The 16,558-nt window shown below is 44.1% G+C and overlaps 1 protein-coding gene across 5 annotated transcripts in view; it reads left to right on the forward strand.

Annotated features, from left to right (window-relative positions):
- Positions 1 to 937: 937 nt before the first annotated feature.
- The window catches only part of LOC111974601 (neuroplastin-like), a 33,256-nt gene continuing 17,635 nt past the window's right edge, over positions 938 to 16,558 (forward strand). For 3 of the 5 annotated variants that reach the window (XR_011481080.1, XM_070447300.1, XM_070447302.1), the window contains exons 1-5: positions 940 to 1,299; positions 8,333 to 8,507; positions 9,070 to 9,164; positions 12,590 to 12,723; positions 15,455 to 15,728. Coding sequence is in view for 4 of the 5 variants with exons in the window: in XM_070447300.1 (XP_070303401.1) it covers positions 972 to 1,299; positions 8,333 to 8,507; positions 9,070 to 9,164; positions 12,590 to 12,723; positions 15,455 to 15,728 (1,006 nt within the window). In the remaining variant the exon portion in view is untranslated. Of the gene's footprint in view, positions 1,300 to 5,039; positions 5,215 to 5,844; positions 5,940 to 8,332; positions 8,508 to 9,069; positions 9,165 to 12,589; positions 12,724 to 15,454; positions 15,739 to 16,558 lie in introns of all 5 variants that reach the window. The other 2 variants (XM_024002461.2, XM_070447301.1) reach the window with 2 other exon arrangements.

Consider the following 16,558-nt stretch of genomic DNA (forward strand, 5'->3'; position numbering starts at 1 on the left):
AATTACTACAGTACTAGTCATCAAAGCACATGCAATATCTGCTGTTTCAGCTTCAATGCATTTCACCTTTATTATTCCTGACTGAGTCAGTTATGTTCCGAAACAGATTGGCTGTTAGAGCAGTTTCCTATTTCAGTTCTCATTTGACCAGAATAAAGCATGGCCTGTACATAAGGTCCTCATCATGGTTCATAGGGCTTGATGGAAATTATACTCAGACAGTGTTACAAGTAGTCACATGACTTTCCATCGGCTTTGTCCTTTGACATAAATGTCACATCACACAACATGAGTTTCCTTAATGTGGCAAACGAACGAAACCCTTCTGTATACTGGAGAGCTTTATAGTCAGTTGTCATTTCAATCTAACATCAAAGAGATACAAGAAAGCAAAGGCTCTCCTATTATGCAATATCTGTTCAGAAACTCACAGGGGTATTTCTGTGTGTTTCAGTGACTGTCAGATATAACATTGAATCTATTTATGTGGTTTTATGAGGCAGGAATGTAATCTCTGCATGCCATGTAAAGGTTGACAGATAGGAGGAAAATATAACTTATTGATGAGATGAAGAAACATGTTTTGACTAAGTTGCCCATATGTGAAACATGATTTCCTTGTAGTTCTACTGCATGTCAGTTTGCTATGTTGTTCCACGTTAGTAGTGTCAAATCTTTATACATTTCACAATGGTGTGAGTAGGCAACATATTTTGCACAGTAAATCCATTTTATTTGTTTGTTTACACAGAAAATATACAACCCACTTTAAGCGTTGTAGCTTGCTTTTTTTCTCGATTTGCCTTTAATCATCCTCTTCTTTTGTTTCCAACTGATCCCTGTTTGATTTGCTCCTACCTCCATCCCCTGGTCTCTCCATCCCCTCCCTCTTCCACTCTAACCCCTCTTCCACCCCCCTCCCCTCCTCCCCAATACACTTTTCCTCTCCAGCTGGGTTTGTGAAGTCGCCAATGTCTGAGACTAAGCTCACGCTGGACACCTTTGAGCTGTACTGCGACGTGATCGGTAACCCCACCCCGGAGATCCAGTGGTGGTACGCCGAGATCAACCGTGCCGACTCCTTCAAGCAGCTATGGGACGGCGCCCGCAAGCGCCGCGTGTCCATCAACACGGCCTACGGCAACAACGGGGTGAGCGTGCTGGGYATCACGCGCCTCAYGCTGGAGGACTCCGGGACCTACGAGTGCCGGGCCAGCAACRACCCRCGGCGCAACGACCTGCGCCARAACCCCGCCATCACCTGGATCCGAGCCCAGGCCACCATTTCGGTGCTGCAGAGTGAGTGGTCTATGTCCTGTAGTACCTAGCTGGTGAACAAACTAACAATCCCCTGCCTGTCCCACCACCACACCTCCACCACAGCTGTCCCTGGCAACGACAAATAAAACAAAACACCAACCACCACCTTGTTATTTGTTCATTTCAAAGACTTGTCTTTGTTTTATTTTTCTGTATAAGAAATGGGAAGGCATTGTGTTTTATTTCCTCCTAGAAGTACTGCCCTTTTGGGTTTTTGTTTGTGTTCCCTCCTCGCCCTGCAGAATTTGAGGATTCTCAGAATTCCGTAGATTTCCTGCCTCTCCCAAAACCCTGAGCGTTTTGTTGTAGATCACCACAAACCCAGAAATCTCCCCTGTATCTGTCCACCTACCCCTCTTTCCTCCCACACCAACCTCTCCTTCCCCACATACAGCCCATCCTGGCCGTTCTGGCCCTCTCCTCTGTCTCATGTGTCCTTCGACAGTTGTCCCGTTTCTTTCCTTATTCTAAAAAAAATAATCTAAATTTCATCCATTTATTTCTGGATTTCTGGATTTCTTTTATGATTTGTGTTTTTCTCTTGCGTTGAGTGGGTTGTTTTATTCACTTCAAAGCCCAGTGAAATTCTGCCCTGTCTGCACCATGTACTCTAGGCATCGCTGCGCTTTGAAGTTGTGCCACTTATTTTAGTCGGGAAGGGGTAGATGCGACGTAAGAAGACTTTCCTTTCTAGATTTGAGAGAGCTGGTTTCATTGCTGCAGCAGACAGTCTCTCCCTGGACTCGCCTGTGTACTGTATGACCTTGTACCTTCTTAGCCATTATTAAGTGTTTGAGCATGAATCAGTAATGACATGATATCCTCTCCCCTCTCTGCTGTATTGCATACAAACATTCAAACACACTGAATCTCAACTGGACCCTTTAAATGTGTGCACGCTCCATTGAGTGCCCAGCCCATTGGAGCACAGAGAGATATGGAATGTTGTTAGTCACAGCCATGCAGCCAGAAACTCTCAGAGGTTTACTACAGGAGTCAGCTCCTTCATCTCCTGAGCATTACCTACTGATCTGTCTGTCGTACACAGCGTTTACCGTGCTGTTGGACTACTGTCTGACTGCATGTGCACACTCTCCTTATCTCACACCCATTACACTTCACTCCACCAGCTGGCTTGAGACGTGTACAGTCGGCCTACAGTAGATATCTTAGTTTACTGGTGGTAGAAATGTGTCCGTCATCAGGCTAACATGAAATTGGTCAATTCAATGTTTTCTTATTCAAAAGACACATTCATTCCTAAAAAGAGCAGATATTCGTTCCTTAAAAATCTGTACATGTTCTAATAATTGAGTCGGACCTTTTGTCATCCAATATATTCTGTCATTACTGAGTGTGAACGTTCTTGTTATAGACATGTAATAATATGTGTATATTACATGTATACAACAGGCTATACACACTGAACCAAAGGAGACGATAATGTATAGTTATTGGGGAATGTTTTCAAACATGTGCTGGTCTTGTTGTAACCGTTTCATTTGTGATTGTGAGTCGATCTGGAGATCCATTCCAAAGTCAAGGCCGTTTTTTTTATTAACTTAATATTGTTACTACATTTGTAATAAACTCCTTAGCTTAGGTAACAATTTAATCAACAGCGTACTTAATTGCACTAAATTAACTCATCTATACAGGCCTCAGTGTGATTTGGTTTAGATCCCTTCCCAACCTGTGTTGTGTTCTAGCTGCTCTGTTTAATGCAGGGGGGGGGGGTTGGCTCAACATACCAATCAAGTGGGCAAACATCCTCCCTCTGTCAGCAAGAAATAGCCATTACTGGCACCATCCTCTAGGACTGTATGCAGGTCATAATGGAATAAAATGTACTACACTGTTATGAGTGGGTAACACTATCAATGTAATGATGCTTTTACAATCCTAGACAGAGGTGGCCACGTGGTCAGTGCCTGTGTGTTGTGCATGACATCACTGATTCATTCTCTTTTTGAGCAGGTGTCCTACAAATGACCTTCTTCTGAGCTGAGGAAACCTCCCATGGAAAACATTGTGCCTTTAATGCCTAATTGCAAATTTCTTGAATGAACTATTTCTGTGTAGTCTGTGTATATTCCCAGGATGCCACACTATGTGGGCTGAGAGGCCTGTATAGGGGTTCTGAAGCAGAGAGAGAGAAGGGGAGACAGAGAGAGACAGAGAGAGAGCAATAGAGGGAGAGATAGAGAGCGAGAGGGAGGGGGAGAGAGCCATAGAGTGAGAGAGGGAGGGGGAGAGAGCAATAGAGGGGAGAAAGAGAGTGAGAGAGAGAGGGGGGGAGAAAGAGAAGGAGAGCAATAGCGAGAGATTTCCCTCTAGCTATTGGGTATACAGAACTGCAAGAGTAGGTGCCATGAATGCTAATATAAGTCACTAGCCAGGACCCAGAGACTTTCCCCTCCCATCCTCTACTAGGAGGTTTGTAGTAGCAGCCAATAGTGAGATTATTATGCTCCTCTCCCTGGGGTTGTGTGGTTGCCATGGCTGGCCGCCGTGGGGGAGGGAGGGAGAGGAGCTTCCTCACTACCCAAGGCTGCCTGCCTACCTGCGCTCTCTGATGACACATCCTGCTTGAGCCTCCCTCTATGTCCTTGAGAAATGGACCCTTGGGTTGCTCTGTTAACAAATACACTAAATGATTATACTAGTAAAGAGCTAGTGGTTGTTATAGTGTAGTGCAGCAGTAGTCAAGCTGTTGTTCATCTCGTTTTTGTCTGCCACGATTATACAGTATACTTTGTCCTCTTCTGTTTAGCTATTGGTTCTACTTCCACCCAATAGGTTTGCTAAAGATTATACCTTATTCACTTCCTGGTTTTGGTTTGAATGACATGACAGCAGTTATGTCGAAGATAGTCATTGGATTGAAAACATGTATGTTGTTCAAATTTCCCTTATACATTCAACTTCATGTTTGTATAATATCATGATAATTTCAAGGTTACATCACTCTTTTCGTATCCAAGTGCCTTCCTAAATCAATTTAGACTGTTTAAAAGATATAGTACACCAAACCTTGTTGCTGTCAATATCAAATTGAGTGCTACTGAATGAATTAGGCATAATGATAATACAGTTAGGTTCAGGAAGTTATCAAGAGCCAGTGGTTCCAAACCAAAGATGCTTTGGTGCTGGTCATCACCTTAAAGATCATTACTTCCACGACTCCAGGTAGCCTAGCGGGTAAGCGTGTTGGGCCAGTAACCCAAAGGTTGCTGGTTAAAATCCCTAAAACGACTAGTTTAAAAATCTGCCGATGTGCGCTATTTGCACCTGTAAGTTGCTCTGGATAAGAGTGTGTGCTAAAATGTAAATGTAGTGTCAACATGATTATCATCTCAAAATGGGAGCGGGAACAACGGAGCTACTGTAGGTCTGTAAGGAGACTAATCATCATTTGACTTTTGCAGACTTCATTCTGTGAGGATATTTTAAGTTAGTTTTTTGAAGTCCATCTATTGTACGGTAACAACAGAACCAGAGACAGATACAGGGTTTTGTGTTGCATGTATTTTCCTGCCGCTCCATGTTGTGTTTCTTTATGTATGTGTGTGTTTGTTGTCTTATGTTCCGGCCCCAACTCCCACGCACGTCCGCCACTCAGTCTGTGTGTGGGGAATAGTTAGTATAGTTACACTTCTGCTATAGTGTTGAGCCCCAATAACAATGATAAGGGGTTGCTGTCTCTCTGTGTGTTTCAGAGCCCAAGATCAATGTGTCAGATCAGATCATCCTGCCCTCGGAGACCAAAGGGCCCCCTGTCACCCTGCAGTGTAACCTGACCAACGCCCACGAAGGCCAACAAGAGAGCTTCTGGATGAAGAACGGAGTGGAGATCGCAGACACACGGAACGAGCAGAAGAACACAGAGTACATGTGAGTCCTTACTTATTCTGTAGTTCTCTTACTAGAACATTCAACAAAGCCTTTCTAATTGTCACACAGACTATCAACACTAAGACCAATCACCCTGAGATGGAAATAAGAACCATGTTGCCAAGTCCTTTAGTGAAAACAGTTGTTGGGCAGCTCCATCCCTCGCAGGGCATAGCCATCAGAGCAGCCCCTGAGCTTAGAGCAGAGCAACCAGCCCCTGTACTGCACAACACCCCCATAGACATCTCCCAGACTCTCCCTAGCCAGGCGCGGACGGCTACATGAGGAGACCACTGGGCAGCTCCTTTCCTGTCACATTACATCTCAGTACTCTACTAATGGCTGACCCCAGAACAGACAACCCTGTGCTAATCTCTCCTCTCTCCTGGCTGCCTAGAACACAGCACAGTGCTAACAATGAACGCTAAGGACTTCCACACAACATGCATCATTGGGTGATGTATCATTGGGTGATGCATCATTGGGTGATGCATCATTGGATGATGTATCATTGGGTGATGTACAATGATAGACAACAAAATTAGAGAAAATTAGCATTGTCTTTGCATACATGTTATTTTTGACTGATCTAAAGTTATGAAGTAACTGATATTTTGTGGTTTGTTGCAGAATCAAGAAACCAAGGTCAGACGACGCAGGGGAGTACATGTGTGTTTACACGTTTGAAACGGCTCCCAACGCCAACGCCACTATTGAGGTAAAAGGTAAGACTCTCCGACCACCAGATCTCACTCACGGTATAAACAAATGACAGATACACTGTTGATTTTTATAATTAACCTCCACTTTAATCAATACTGTCACTTGACCCTCTGCCATAACTAAGAGAGAGATAAAGTTCTCCTATGAGGGATCTGATGGATAACACAATCTAGAGCTACTTCCTGTGAACAGATCCCCTTCCAGTGACAGACGTTGAGGTGTTGGTCCGGTGATGTTGTGGTGTTGACAGGCTGGCCTCTGGAGGCTGCTGTCACTCACTAAGAGGACAGGGCAGGACAGGCCAGCTGAAGGGAGGGACAGAGTCCTGTCTTCTCTGCTCTCTCTCTGTACACTCGATTCACACAGACACGCCTTCCTTCAGGCTAGTGTCTTCTCTGTACATACTGGTCTAACAGTGACTTACTTGATTTATTTTTATTAGCCAGATTCTTATTAAGATTATCAGTCATTTTGCACCAGTTACCACATATAATTGGCGCAGGACCAAGCTTATCGTATTTGTGTCGTATTTGTTCTATTTTTTGGGGGGATAACATTGTTTCACATTTGAAAGCACATTCAAATGTGACTGTTAGGATCATTCATTGACGTGAAAGACACTTATAGAAAACCTGACACACTAGCGAGATAAACTCAGCAAAAAAAGAAACGTCCTCACTGTCAACAGCGTGTCTACTATTTTCAGCAAACTTAACATGTGTAAATATTTGTATGAACATAACAAGATTCAACAACTGAGACATAAACTGAACAAGTTCCACAGACATGTGACTAACAGAANGTGAGAGAGAGAGAGCAATAGAGTGAGAGAGCAATAGAGTGAGAGATAGAGAGCAATAGAGTGAGAGAGAAATGGAGTGAGAGGGAGAGCAATAGAGTGAGAGAGAAATGGAGTGAGAGAGAGAGAGCAATAGAGTGAGAGAGAGAAATAGAGTGAGAGAGAAATAGAGTGAGAGCAATAGAGTGAGAGATAGAGGGGGAAAGAAAAAGAAGGAGAGCAATAGGGAGATATTTCCCTCGAGCTATTGGGTATACAGAACTGCAGGAGTAGGTGCTGCCATGAATGCTAATATAAGTCACTAGCCAGGGCCCAGAGACTTCCCCTCCCCTCCTCTACTAGGAGGTTTGTAGTAGCAGCCAATAGTAAGATTATTATGCTCCTCCCCCCTCTAGACCGGGGTTGCGTGGTTGCCAAGGCTGGCCCGCCGTGGGGGAGGGAGGGAGTGAGGGGAGCTTCCTCACTACCCAAGGCTGCCTGCCTGCGCGCTCTGATGACACATCCTGCTTGAGCCTCCCTCTATGTCCTTGAGAAATGGACCCTTGGGTTGGTTGCTCTGTTAACAAATACACTAAATGATTACACTAGTAAAGAGCTAGTGGTTGTTATAGTGTAGTGCAGCAGTAGTCAAGCTGTTGTTCAGCTCATTTTTGTTTGCCACGATTATATACTTTGTCCTCTTCTGTTTAGCTATTGATTTTTTCTTCCACCCGATAGGTTTGCTGAAGAGTATACCTTATTCACTTCCTTGTTTTGGTTTGAATGACAGGACAGCAGTTATTTGGAAGTCAGTCATTGGACTGAAAACATGTATGTTGTTCAAATTTCCTTTATACCATTCAACCTCATATTTGTATAATCTCATGATAATTTCAAGGTTACATCACTCTTTTCGTATCCAAGTGCCTTCCTGAATCAATTTGTACTGTTTAAAGAACCTGTCAATATCAATATCAAATTGAGTGCTACTGTATGAATTAGGCATAATGATAATACAGTTAGGTTCAGGAAGTTATCAAGAGCCAGTGGTTCCAAACCAAACATGCTTTGGTGCTGGTCATCACCTTAAATATCATTACTTCCACAACTCCAGGTAGTCTAGCGGGTAAGCGTGTTGGGCCAGTAACCCAAATCCCTAAAACGACTAGTTGAAAAATCTGTCAATGTGCCTTATTTGCACCTGTGAGTTCCTCTGGATAAGAGCGGCTGCTAAAATGTAAATGTAGTGTCCTTATGAGTATCTATCATCTCAAAATGGGAGCAGGAACAAGAGGTACTAGGTCTGAGACGAATCATCATTATAATTTACAGACTTCATTTTGTGAGAATATTTTAAGTTAGTTTTTTTAAGTCCATCTATTGTACGGTAACAACAGAACCAAAGACAGATACAGGGTTTAGTGTTGAAATTATTTTGCTGCAGCTCCATGTTGTGTTTATCTTTATGTATGTGTGTTGTCTTCTGTTCCAGCCCCAACTCCCACGCATGTCCCCCACTCAGTCTGTGTGTGGGGATAGTCAGTACAGTTACAGTTCTGCTATAGTGTTGAACCCCAGTTCAATGATAAGGGGTTGCTGTCTCTCTGTGTGTTTCAGAGCCCAAGATCAATGCGTCAGATCAGATCATCCTGCCCTCGGAAACCAAAGGGCCCCCTGTCACCCTGCGGTGTAACCTGACCAACGCCCACGAAGGCCAACAAGAGAGCTTCTGGATGAAGAACGGAGTGGAGATCGCAGACACACGGAACGAGCAGAAGAACACAGAGTACATGTGAGTCCTTACTTATTCTGTAGTTCTCTTACTAGAGCATTCAAAAAGCCTTTCTAATTGTCACACCGACTATCAACACTAAGACCAATCACCCTGAGATGGAAATAAGAGCCATGTTGCCAAGTCCTTTAGTGAAAACAGTTGTTGGGCAGCTCCATCCCTCGCAGGGCATAGCCATCAGAGCAGCCTCTGAGCTTAGAGCAGAGCAACCAGCCCCTGTACTGCACAACACCCCCATAGACATCTCCCAGATTCTCCCCAGCCAGGCGCGGACGGCTACATGAGGAGACCGCTGGGCAGCTCCTTTCCTGTCACATTACATCTCAGTACTCTACTAATGGCTGACCCCAGAACAGACAGCCCGACCTAACCTCTCCTCTTTCCTGGCTGCCTAAAACACAGCACAGTGCTAACAATGTACGCTAAGGACTTCCACACAACATGCATCATTGGGTGATGCATCATTGGGTGATGTACAGTGATAGACAACAGAATTAGAGAAAATGTTATTTTTGACTGAGCTCAAGTTACGGAGTAACTGATATTTTGTGGTTTGTTGCAGAATCAAAAAACCAAGGTCAGACGACGCAGGGGAGTACATGTGTGTTTACACGTTTGAAATGGCTCCCAACGCCAACGCCACTATTGAGGTAAAAGGTAAGACTCTCCGACCACCTGATCTCACTCACGGTATAAACAAATGACAGATACTCTGTTGATTTTTATAATTAATCAATACTGTCACTTTCATTTGACCCTCTGCCATACCTAAGAGAGAGATACAGTTCTCCTATGAGGGATCTGATGGATAACACAATCTAGAGCTACTTCCTGTGAACAGATCCCCTTCCAGTGACAGACGTTGAGATGATGGTCCGGTGATGTGTTTTGGTGTTGACAGGCTGGCCTCTGGAGGCTGCTGTCACTCATTGAGAGGACAGGGCAGGACAGGCCAGCTGAAGGGAGGGACAGAGTCCTGTCTTCTAGGCTCTCTCTGTACACTCGATTCACACAGACACGCCTTCCTTCAGGCTACTGTCTCCTCTGTAGACACTGGTCAACAGTGATTTACTTGATTTATTTTTATTAGCCAGATTATTATTAAGATTGTCAGTCATTTTGCACCAGTTACCACATATAATTGGCGCAGGACCAAGGGTATCGTATTTGTGTTGTGTTTGTTATATTTTTAAGGGTAACCATGACGATAATTAGTGGTAACGTGTCAAATAATGTGGCTTATTCTGTACCGTATATGTTGGATAACATCGTTCACATTTGAAAGCACATATTCATAATTGTTAGGATCATTCATTGACGTGAAAGACGCTTATAGAAAAACTAAAACCATAGCGAGATAGAAGTTGACAGCTCACCCTTGAAGTGGAATAAGGGATTTTCCTCTGGGTGAGAAAGGACTTGCAAAACCCTGTTCTAGAGAAGCTTGCCTACACGTACAGTGTTAAGCCAATTTGCTGTGACATTGCTATGGTTGTGCATAGTGAGCTTGCCATTGACTGTTATGCCTGCCGTGGCTGTATTAAGCGCTAGCTGCCTGCGTGGTTGGTTGCGTAACGCGTGTGATGACCGTGTATGCTCTGCAGCTCTGCTGCTTCCTCCAGCCTGAGAGATGACAGGCCTCATCTCCAATCAAACCTCAGCGTCCTGACCCTAAGGCCGTGTGAAGGGAGGCAGGCAGGCAGGGAGGCTTGCTACCCCTGGCTGTTAGAGCCTGTACAACACACCGTTTCCTGGACATACAAACACCATGGCAGCACTGCCTCTCAAAATTATTGTTTACTGTCTGGGAGTATTAACTGAATTGTTGACAGACGCTGTTAGTCGTATTTGGGATGCTAATGTCTTGGTTTGGAGGAAGCATGGACACGACAATAGTTTTTGAGATAGATTTAGATACATTTGCAGGCTTTCCTGTTAATTGTTACAGTTAAGGACCGATTGAGGAATAGACTCAATAAAAGCTACAGAGAATGATCATTCTAAGCAGAAATACATGATAGTTGTGACCAACTGCATCCAATTAGTCTTGCCCTGCCTTATACAAGGGCACTGAGTCCCATACCATTAAACCCATACTCGGTCGTACCACCAGGTCCCATACATTAAGCATGGTAGAGGGGCCGAGCCTGTGTGCTCTATGCTCCTGGCAGCTGAGCTCTGAGCTCCCCCCCAGCTCTCTCCGGCTGCAGTGTCCTTGGCGCTCCCATCTCTCCAGCTCTCAGCTCAGAGCAAGGCAACAGATGGAGGCTTGTGTGATGGTGGTGTGGGATTAAGGTTCAGAATCCGCTCCCAGCCATTTGTAATGGCAGGACTTTGTTGTCCACGATGATACAGTAAGCTGCTGTCCTGAGCATGCATATTTTGCGCATCCCAATTATCCTTCGTATTTTTATATATCCGATTTTGTTGTGTGCTATCTACACATTTTTTAAAGAGATAATTCCACACGCCCTGTTGATTGAATCAAATCAATGATGAATTTTGCAGATCTAGATTTCTTTCAAATTCCTATTTTTTGTCAAACGCACAGTACAGGCCCACAGGATAATGTGTCATATAATTCTTTATACCATGACATTGTTGAATACTTGTTTCTGATTGGCTTGAAGGGCATTCTAGAGCATGCATTATTTCTCTATAAAGTACAGTATATCAGCAGAGTAGAATTCAACGGCTATAGTTCTTCCATGTTCTATGTTTGAGCTGCTTTTGAAAGCAAAAGTCGAATTGAAAACATTATTGGCATCGTTTAATTCGATTTTCATAATAGTTAGCTAGGACTGATGGTTTGGTTAGTAAACTTGCTAGCTGCTTCAGTGGATGTTGAACACATTTCTACCTGCAAATTAAACACATTTCTAGCGGTAAATGTGTTAAATTATAGCCATGGTATGCAAGGGATAATCAACTCGGGGCTCTATGCGTTCTCTGTAAAATAATGCAACTTTGTTAGTTCCACTCCACACGATCATCACATTTGAGCTCAAATGCTCTTTAAATTCAGTGGAGAGATGGGAGGTATCAAAAACAGTAAATAGAAATCGGACTGCCTAATCGCCTCTTCCAGATAGACCACCAGAAGTTGTCTCTTTCTCTATATATTTCTGACACACAGGCAGACAGACACATCCACACAGCAGCACTGTAGATCAGTAATCACACAAGCTGCTGGGGGTGTGAAATGGAAGATTTCTGCCTGTTTTGGCACCCCTCAGAGGGCAGCCAGTCTCCATGCTGTCAGTCAGTCACAGTGGAAGTGAGCTGGGGATAACGAAGACAGAGATAAACGCGGCCCCTCCCCCACTAGCCAGCGAGCACGTGTGCACCATAGTTACAGTAGGAAGGATGATGTCACTTTGAGCTCAAGCCACTGCTGCTCAATCATCCTCCACGACAACGGCTTCCGCTGCGCTGCAGAAAAAGCTGCAGCACCAGGCCAGCCTCTCCCCTGATCCTGCTTAATTGCATGGAAGGAATTACCGTAATTTCAAGGATTAGCAAAAGACTGTGGCAGTTGTCACCCGGCTCCAGAGCCGAGTTAAACAGAGGATTCTGTCTGAAAACCCAGGGTGTCGCTGGGTTGGAGAATCTCACCTTTGAGAAAGTCTCAGTCATTCGTTGACTATGAACTGAAACTCTGCAAGATATGTAAGCCTACTCCTTCAAAGGGCAGACTTGGAAGTAAGCCACAGCAAACCATGAGATCTACCTTTTAAAGAAACTTGGAAATTGACTAAAGCAGCTAAATGTGTCCCTGCCTCGATCACTGTGGTGATAAAGCATTGATTCCAGTGTTCGTCCATCTCCAGGGAAGTCAGTGCCTCACAGCTAAATCATGGAACAATTCCCCAAATCCTTTCTTAATTTACCATCACTTTCATGTACATCTTAATGTTAGTTACCATAATCAAAATCGGTCCCAACAGACTTAACTATATTCTGACGTCTTGTTATTTAGAGAAGCCGATGAGGAACACCTTTGACACAAACATAGAACGTCTTGCATAAAATGTTAGAATTTTTATTCAAATGCATTTCACTCCCTTTTCCCCTTGTTTTAGCGGCACCTGAGATCACGGGCCACAAGCGCAGTGACAATAAGAACGAGGGGCAGAGTGCTCTGTTGTACTGTAAGTCTGTGGGCTACCCCTTTCCCATCTGGACATGGCGTAAACTGGATGGCTCAAACTACATGGTACGTGTCCTCTTCCTTGACTCTATATAACTCATGCTAGATCAGGGGTTCCCAAACTTTCTTAGCCCACGACCCCATTTTGATATCTGAAAATGTTCGCGATCCCAACCATGTGAAAATAATTATGTTATTAACAGCCAATGTTGACTTTTTTATTTGGGGCTTTGGCAGTCAATTGAAAAACTTTCAACAGTAGTTCTGATTGATGGTGAGTTGAGAAGACACATACTTTTAATGTGGGGCTATGACAATCAATTGCAAATTAGTCTAAACATAATGTATCTTATCTCAACACCACTAATGAGATGGGTGTGCTTGATGAATGTTGTGTCGGAGCTTCTCAAAGTCAGGGGCGTGGTCGACAGTGCGCACCTCATCTCTGCTGTCACATCCAAACTGGATCGATATTTGGTTTTAATGCAGACGAGAGCACTGATGGTGCTTTCAAAACAACTGGGAACTCTGAAAAATACGAGGTCAAATCATGACGTCAGTGATCTTCAGGTCGGAAAGTCGGAGCTCAAGAAAGAGGCCCGAGTTCCCGAGTTGGAATTCTGAGTTGGATGACCGTTCAAAATAATTTTTCCCAGTCGGCGCTCGTTTTTCCCCCCGAATTCCCAGTTGTCTTGAACTCACTGAAGTCGGAAGTATTATTCCCTTTGAGTAAGGAACCAAAACTCCTCCTTAGTGACCGTGAATGCATTCGGTCACATGACAGCTCGATCAGCTGTTTGATTTCACACCGGCATGTCAACTGAGCCAGAATCACAGTCAAACGGATTAGGAAGTAGGTCCGAAAGTGCTCTACCAAGCGTTGGAGGTGAGTAGTCATCACTCATGTGGGACACTTACTAATGCTGTTTTCTGTTAGACACATGCACAGCGAAGGGAAGGGGGCATAGTTTGTGTTTGAAAGACTCTCTCTCCAATAAGAATTCTTTCCTCTGAATCCACTGATTCGGTCACTCATCTGTAGAAGGATTTTGTATTTCCCCTGCATTCAGTTTGGTCAGTTTCCCAAATATGTCTGTTACATAGGCAAGGAGACACATTTTCTTTTCATTACACATAAAGTCAACCAAGTCTGTTTTTTTGTTGTGAATGACAACTGTTCCTCTCTCAATGTAAAAAAAAAAGTTCAACCACCAAGCCTCGTGTGAAATAGAACCCTGTCATGCTCTGATCCCATATCTCCACATAGTTTAGCGAACAGATGTGCGCGCAGTGGATGTGGTTTGATGTATACTGAACAAAAATATAAATGCAACATGTAAAGTGTTGGTCCCATGTTTCATGAGCTGAAATAAAAGACCCCAGAAAATGTCCATACCCCCAAACGCGTATTTCTCTCAAATACATAATCCATCCACCTGACAGGTGTGGCATATCAATAAGTTGATTAAACTACATGATCATTACACAGGTGCACCTTATGCTGGGGACAATAAAAGGCCACTCAAATGTGCAGTTTTGTCACACAACATGCCACAGATGTCTCATGTTTTGAGGGAGCGTACAATTGACATGCTGATGTACAGTAACAGTGTTGCTTCCGTCCCTCTCCTCGCCCCTACCTGGGCTTGAACCAGAGACCCTTTGCACACATCAACAACTGCCTCCCACGTAGCATCGTTACCTATCGCTCCACAAAAGCCACGGCCCTTGCAAAGCCTATGCCCACCCATGGCTGCACCCCTGCCTAGTCATGTGAAATCCATAGATTCAATTGACTGATTTCCTTATATGAACTATTACTCAGTCAAATTGTTGAAATTGTTGAATGTTGTGTTTATATGTTTGTTCAGTATGGTTTACAATCAAAGTTACCTGCTGCATTATATCTCAGAGTTCTGTGCTCAGCTCTTTTGCCGCCGGTTGCTCTCGGTGAATCATACAATGAGTCCATATGGCAGAGGGAGACACATTCATAACTAGAGTGCATTGGTCTGCCCTCCGTCCCGCCATAGATGGAGCCCCATCTGTGCAAAAGCCCACCATTCGATCCCATGGAATCTGTTTTTCGTCAATATAGCCAAGCAGCTGTGCTGTTTCATGCTCGGAAATCGTGAGACAGAACAATATGTCCTTGTGAATAGCATCCCCTGACGTGTATAGCGAACAAAACTCATGCATGGCCATCTCGGCCCTCACAGCTAGCGTCCATTTAGAGAGCATTAGCTGGGGAGTTTGAGTTGTTCAGTCAGTATTCTCTTAATGGCCAGCAAAAGCATAAATTCTTTAGCAGTGTTATCTGACAAAGGTATTGATGTGAGTTTCTGTGCCTCTGCCTCCCCACACATTGTTTTCACCTTATCAATTGCGGCCAGTAATATCAAAGTCTCTGCAATAGTGTGTGGTTTCATAGCATAGCGGGCCTAGTCATTCACCGTGGGAATGATTCAAGTGCAACGGTCAAGTGCAGCCTTTTCCCATGATCTAAGGGGCTCTCTGGTTGAATTCTAGATTTTTATCTTTTTCATTTAGATTAAGGTTAACCACATTACAATGATTTTGAGATACAAAGATGATATTATAATATACATATATTTTTTGGTACATTTTTTTCAGTATTTTTTTATTCTCCCTCAACCCCATTTTCATATCAGGTGACCCCGCATGGACCCTAGTTTGGGAACCGCTGTGCTAAACTACTGTGATCACTGTCTGGAATGTGATCATACTATTGTCTGTAACATATAAATCATTGATGTGCTAATTTACCCTCCTCTAGGAAATCGATAACTCCTCTGGCCGCTTCTTCATCACCAACAAAGACAACTACACAGAGCTGAACATCGTCAACCTGAACCGCACCTCGGACCCTGGTGAATACCAGTGCAACGCTACCAACCACATCGGCACCAAGTCCATGTCGTCCATCCTGCGGGTGCGCAGCCACCTGGCACCCCTCTGGCCCTTCCTGGGGGTGCTAGCGGAGATCATCATCCTGGTGGTCATCATCGTAGTGTATGAAAAACGCAAGAGGCCAGACGATGTGTTGGACGGTAAGACAACGTTAAATATAGTATTATATTGTATCTCTTTGGGGAGACAGACAACCTCTCGCCATGTTGTCATCGTCAGGCCTGTTTGATTATTATACTGGTCAGCGTTACTGGATGCTGTCATTGAAATGACTGTACAGTACGTTACCTTAACAGGAAAAAGGGTTCTCGATCTCAACTTAAAGAGAGCAACATGCTAACAGCGGCAGGGAGTATATAATGATTCAAGCAGTGCTTGTGGCCATGGGGTAAAATCAGGGAGGAAGAGGGAATTATGACCCAGGAAATAGGCTGCTGCTCCTGGAACAATACAATACAATTCTCACTCCAGTTAAACAATGATTCAAATATTTGATTACGGGGCTGCGCTCGGCTAGAAGTTCAACAGCCATCAAGAACCAATTCAAACAGGGTTCCTCTACCATCAGCACACACATTTATTACAATGTTACCAAGTGAACATGTTGCGGAGGCAATAGACACGGTGCTGAATATTCATGACGCTGACTCTGCTGTGTTAGCAGTAGCAGCGGAGACCCACTGTGAATAATTGACCTCTGTCGGGGGACACGCTCCCTGGATGCTCCGTCAGTACTGAGAAGGGAGACAGAGACACCGCTGGCTGTCACACAGCGCAGCGCCACACATTAGCTGCATAATAATATGACCTTTAGAGATGCTCCACATTAGTAAACCAGGAGGGGGTCCACAGCTAACCTTTTAAATGAAAGAGTTGAAGTGCCGTTGCGGTCTCGCTAATGATGATAACCAGGGACCATTTTATCACCCATCTGGAGAACTGATCAATTCATTTCATTGACAATAATTTG

This window comes from Salvelinus sp. IW2-2015, linkage group LG15, assembly GCF_002910315.2.
Source record: "Salvelinus sp. IW2-2015 linkage group LG15, ASM291031v2, whole genome shotgun sequence".
Taxonomy (NCBI): Eukaryota; Metazoa; Chordata; class Actinopteri; order Salmoniformes; family Salmonidae; genus Salvelinus; species Salvelinus sp. IW2-2015.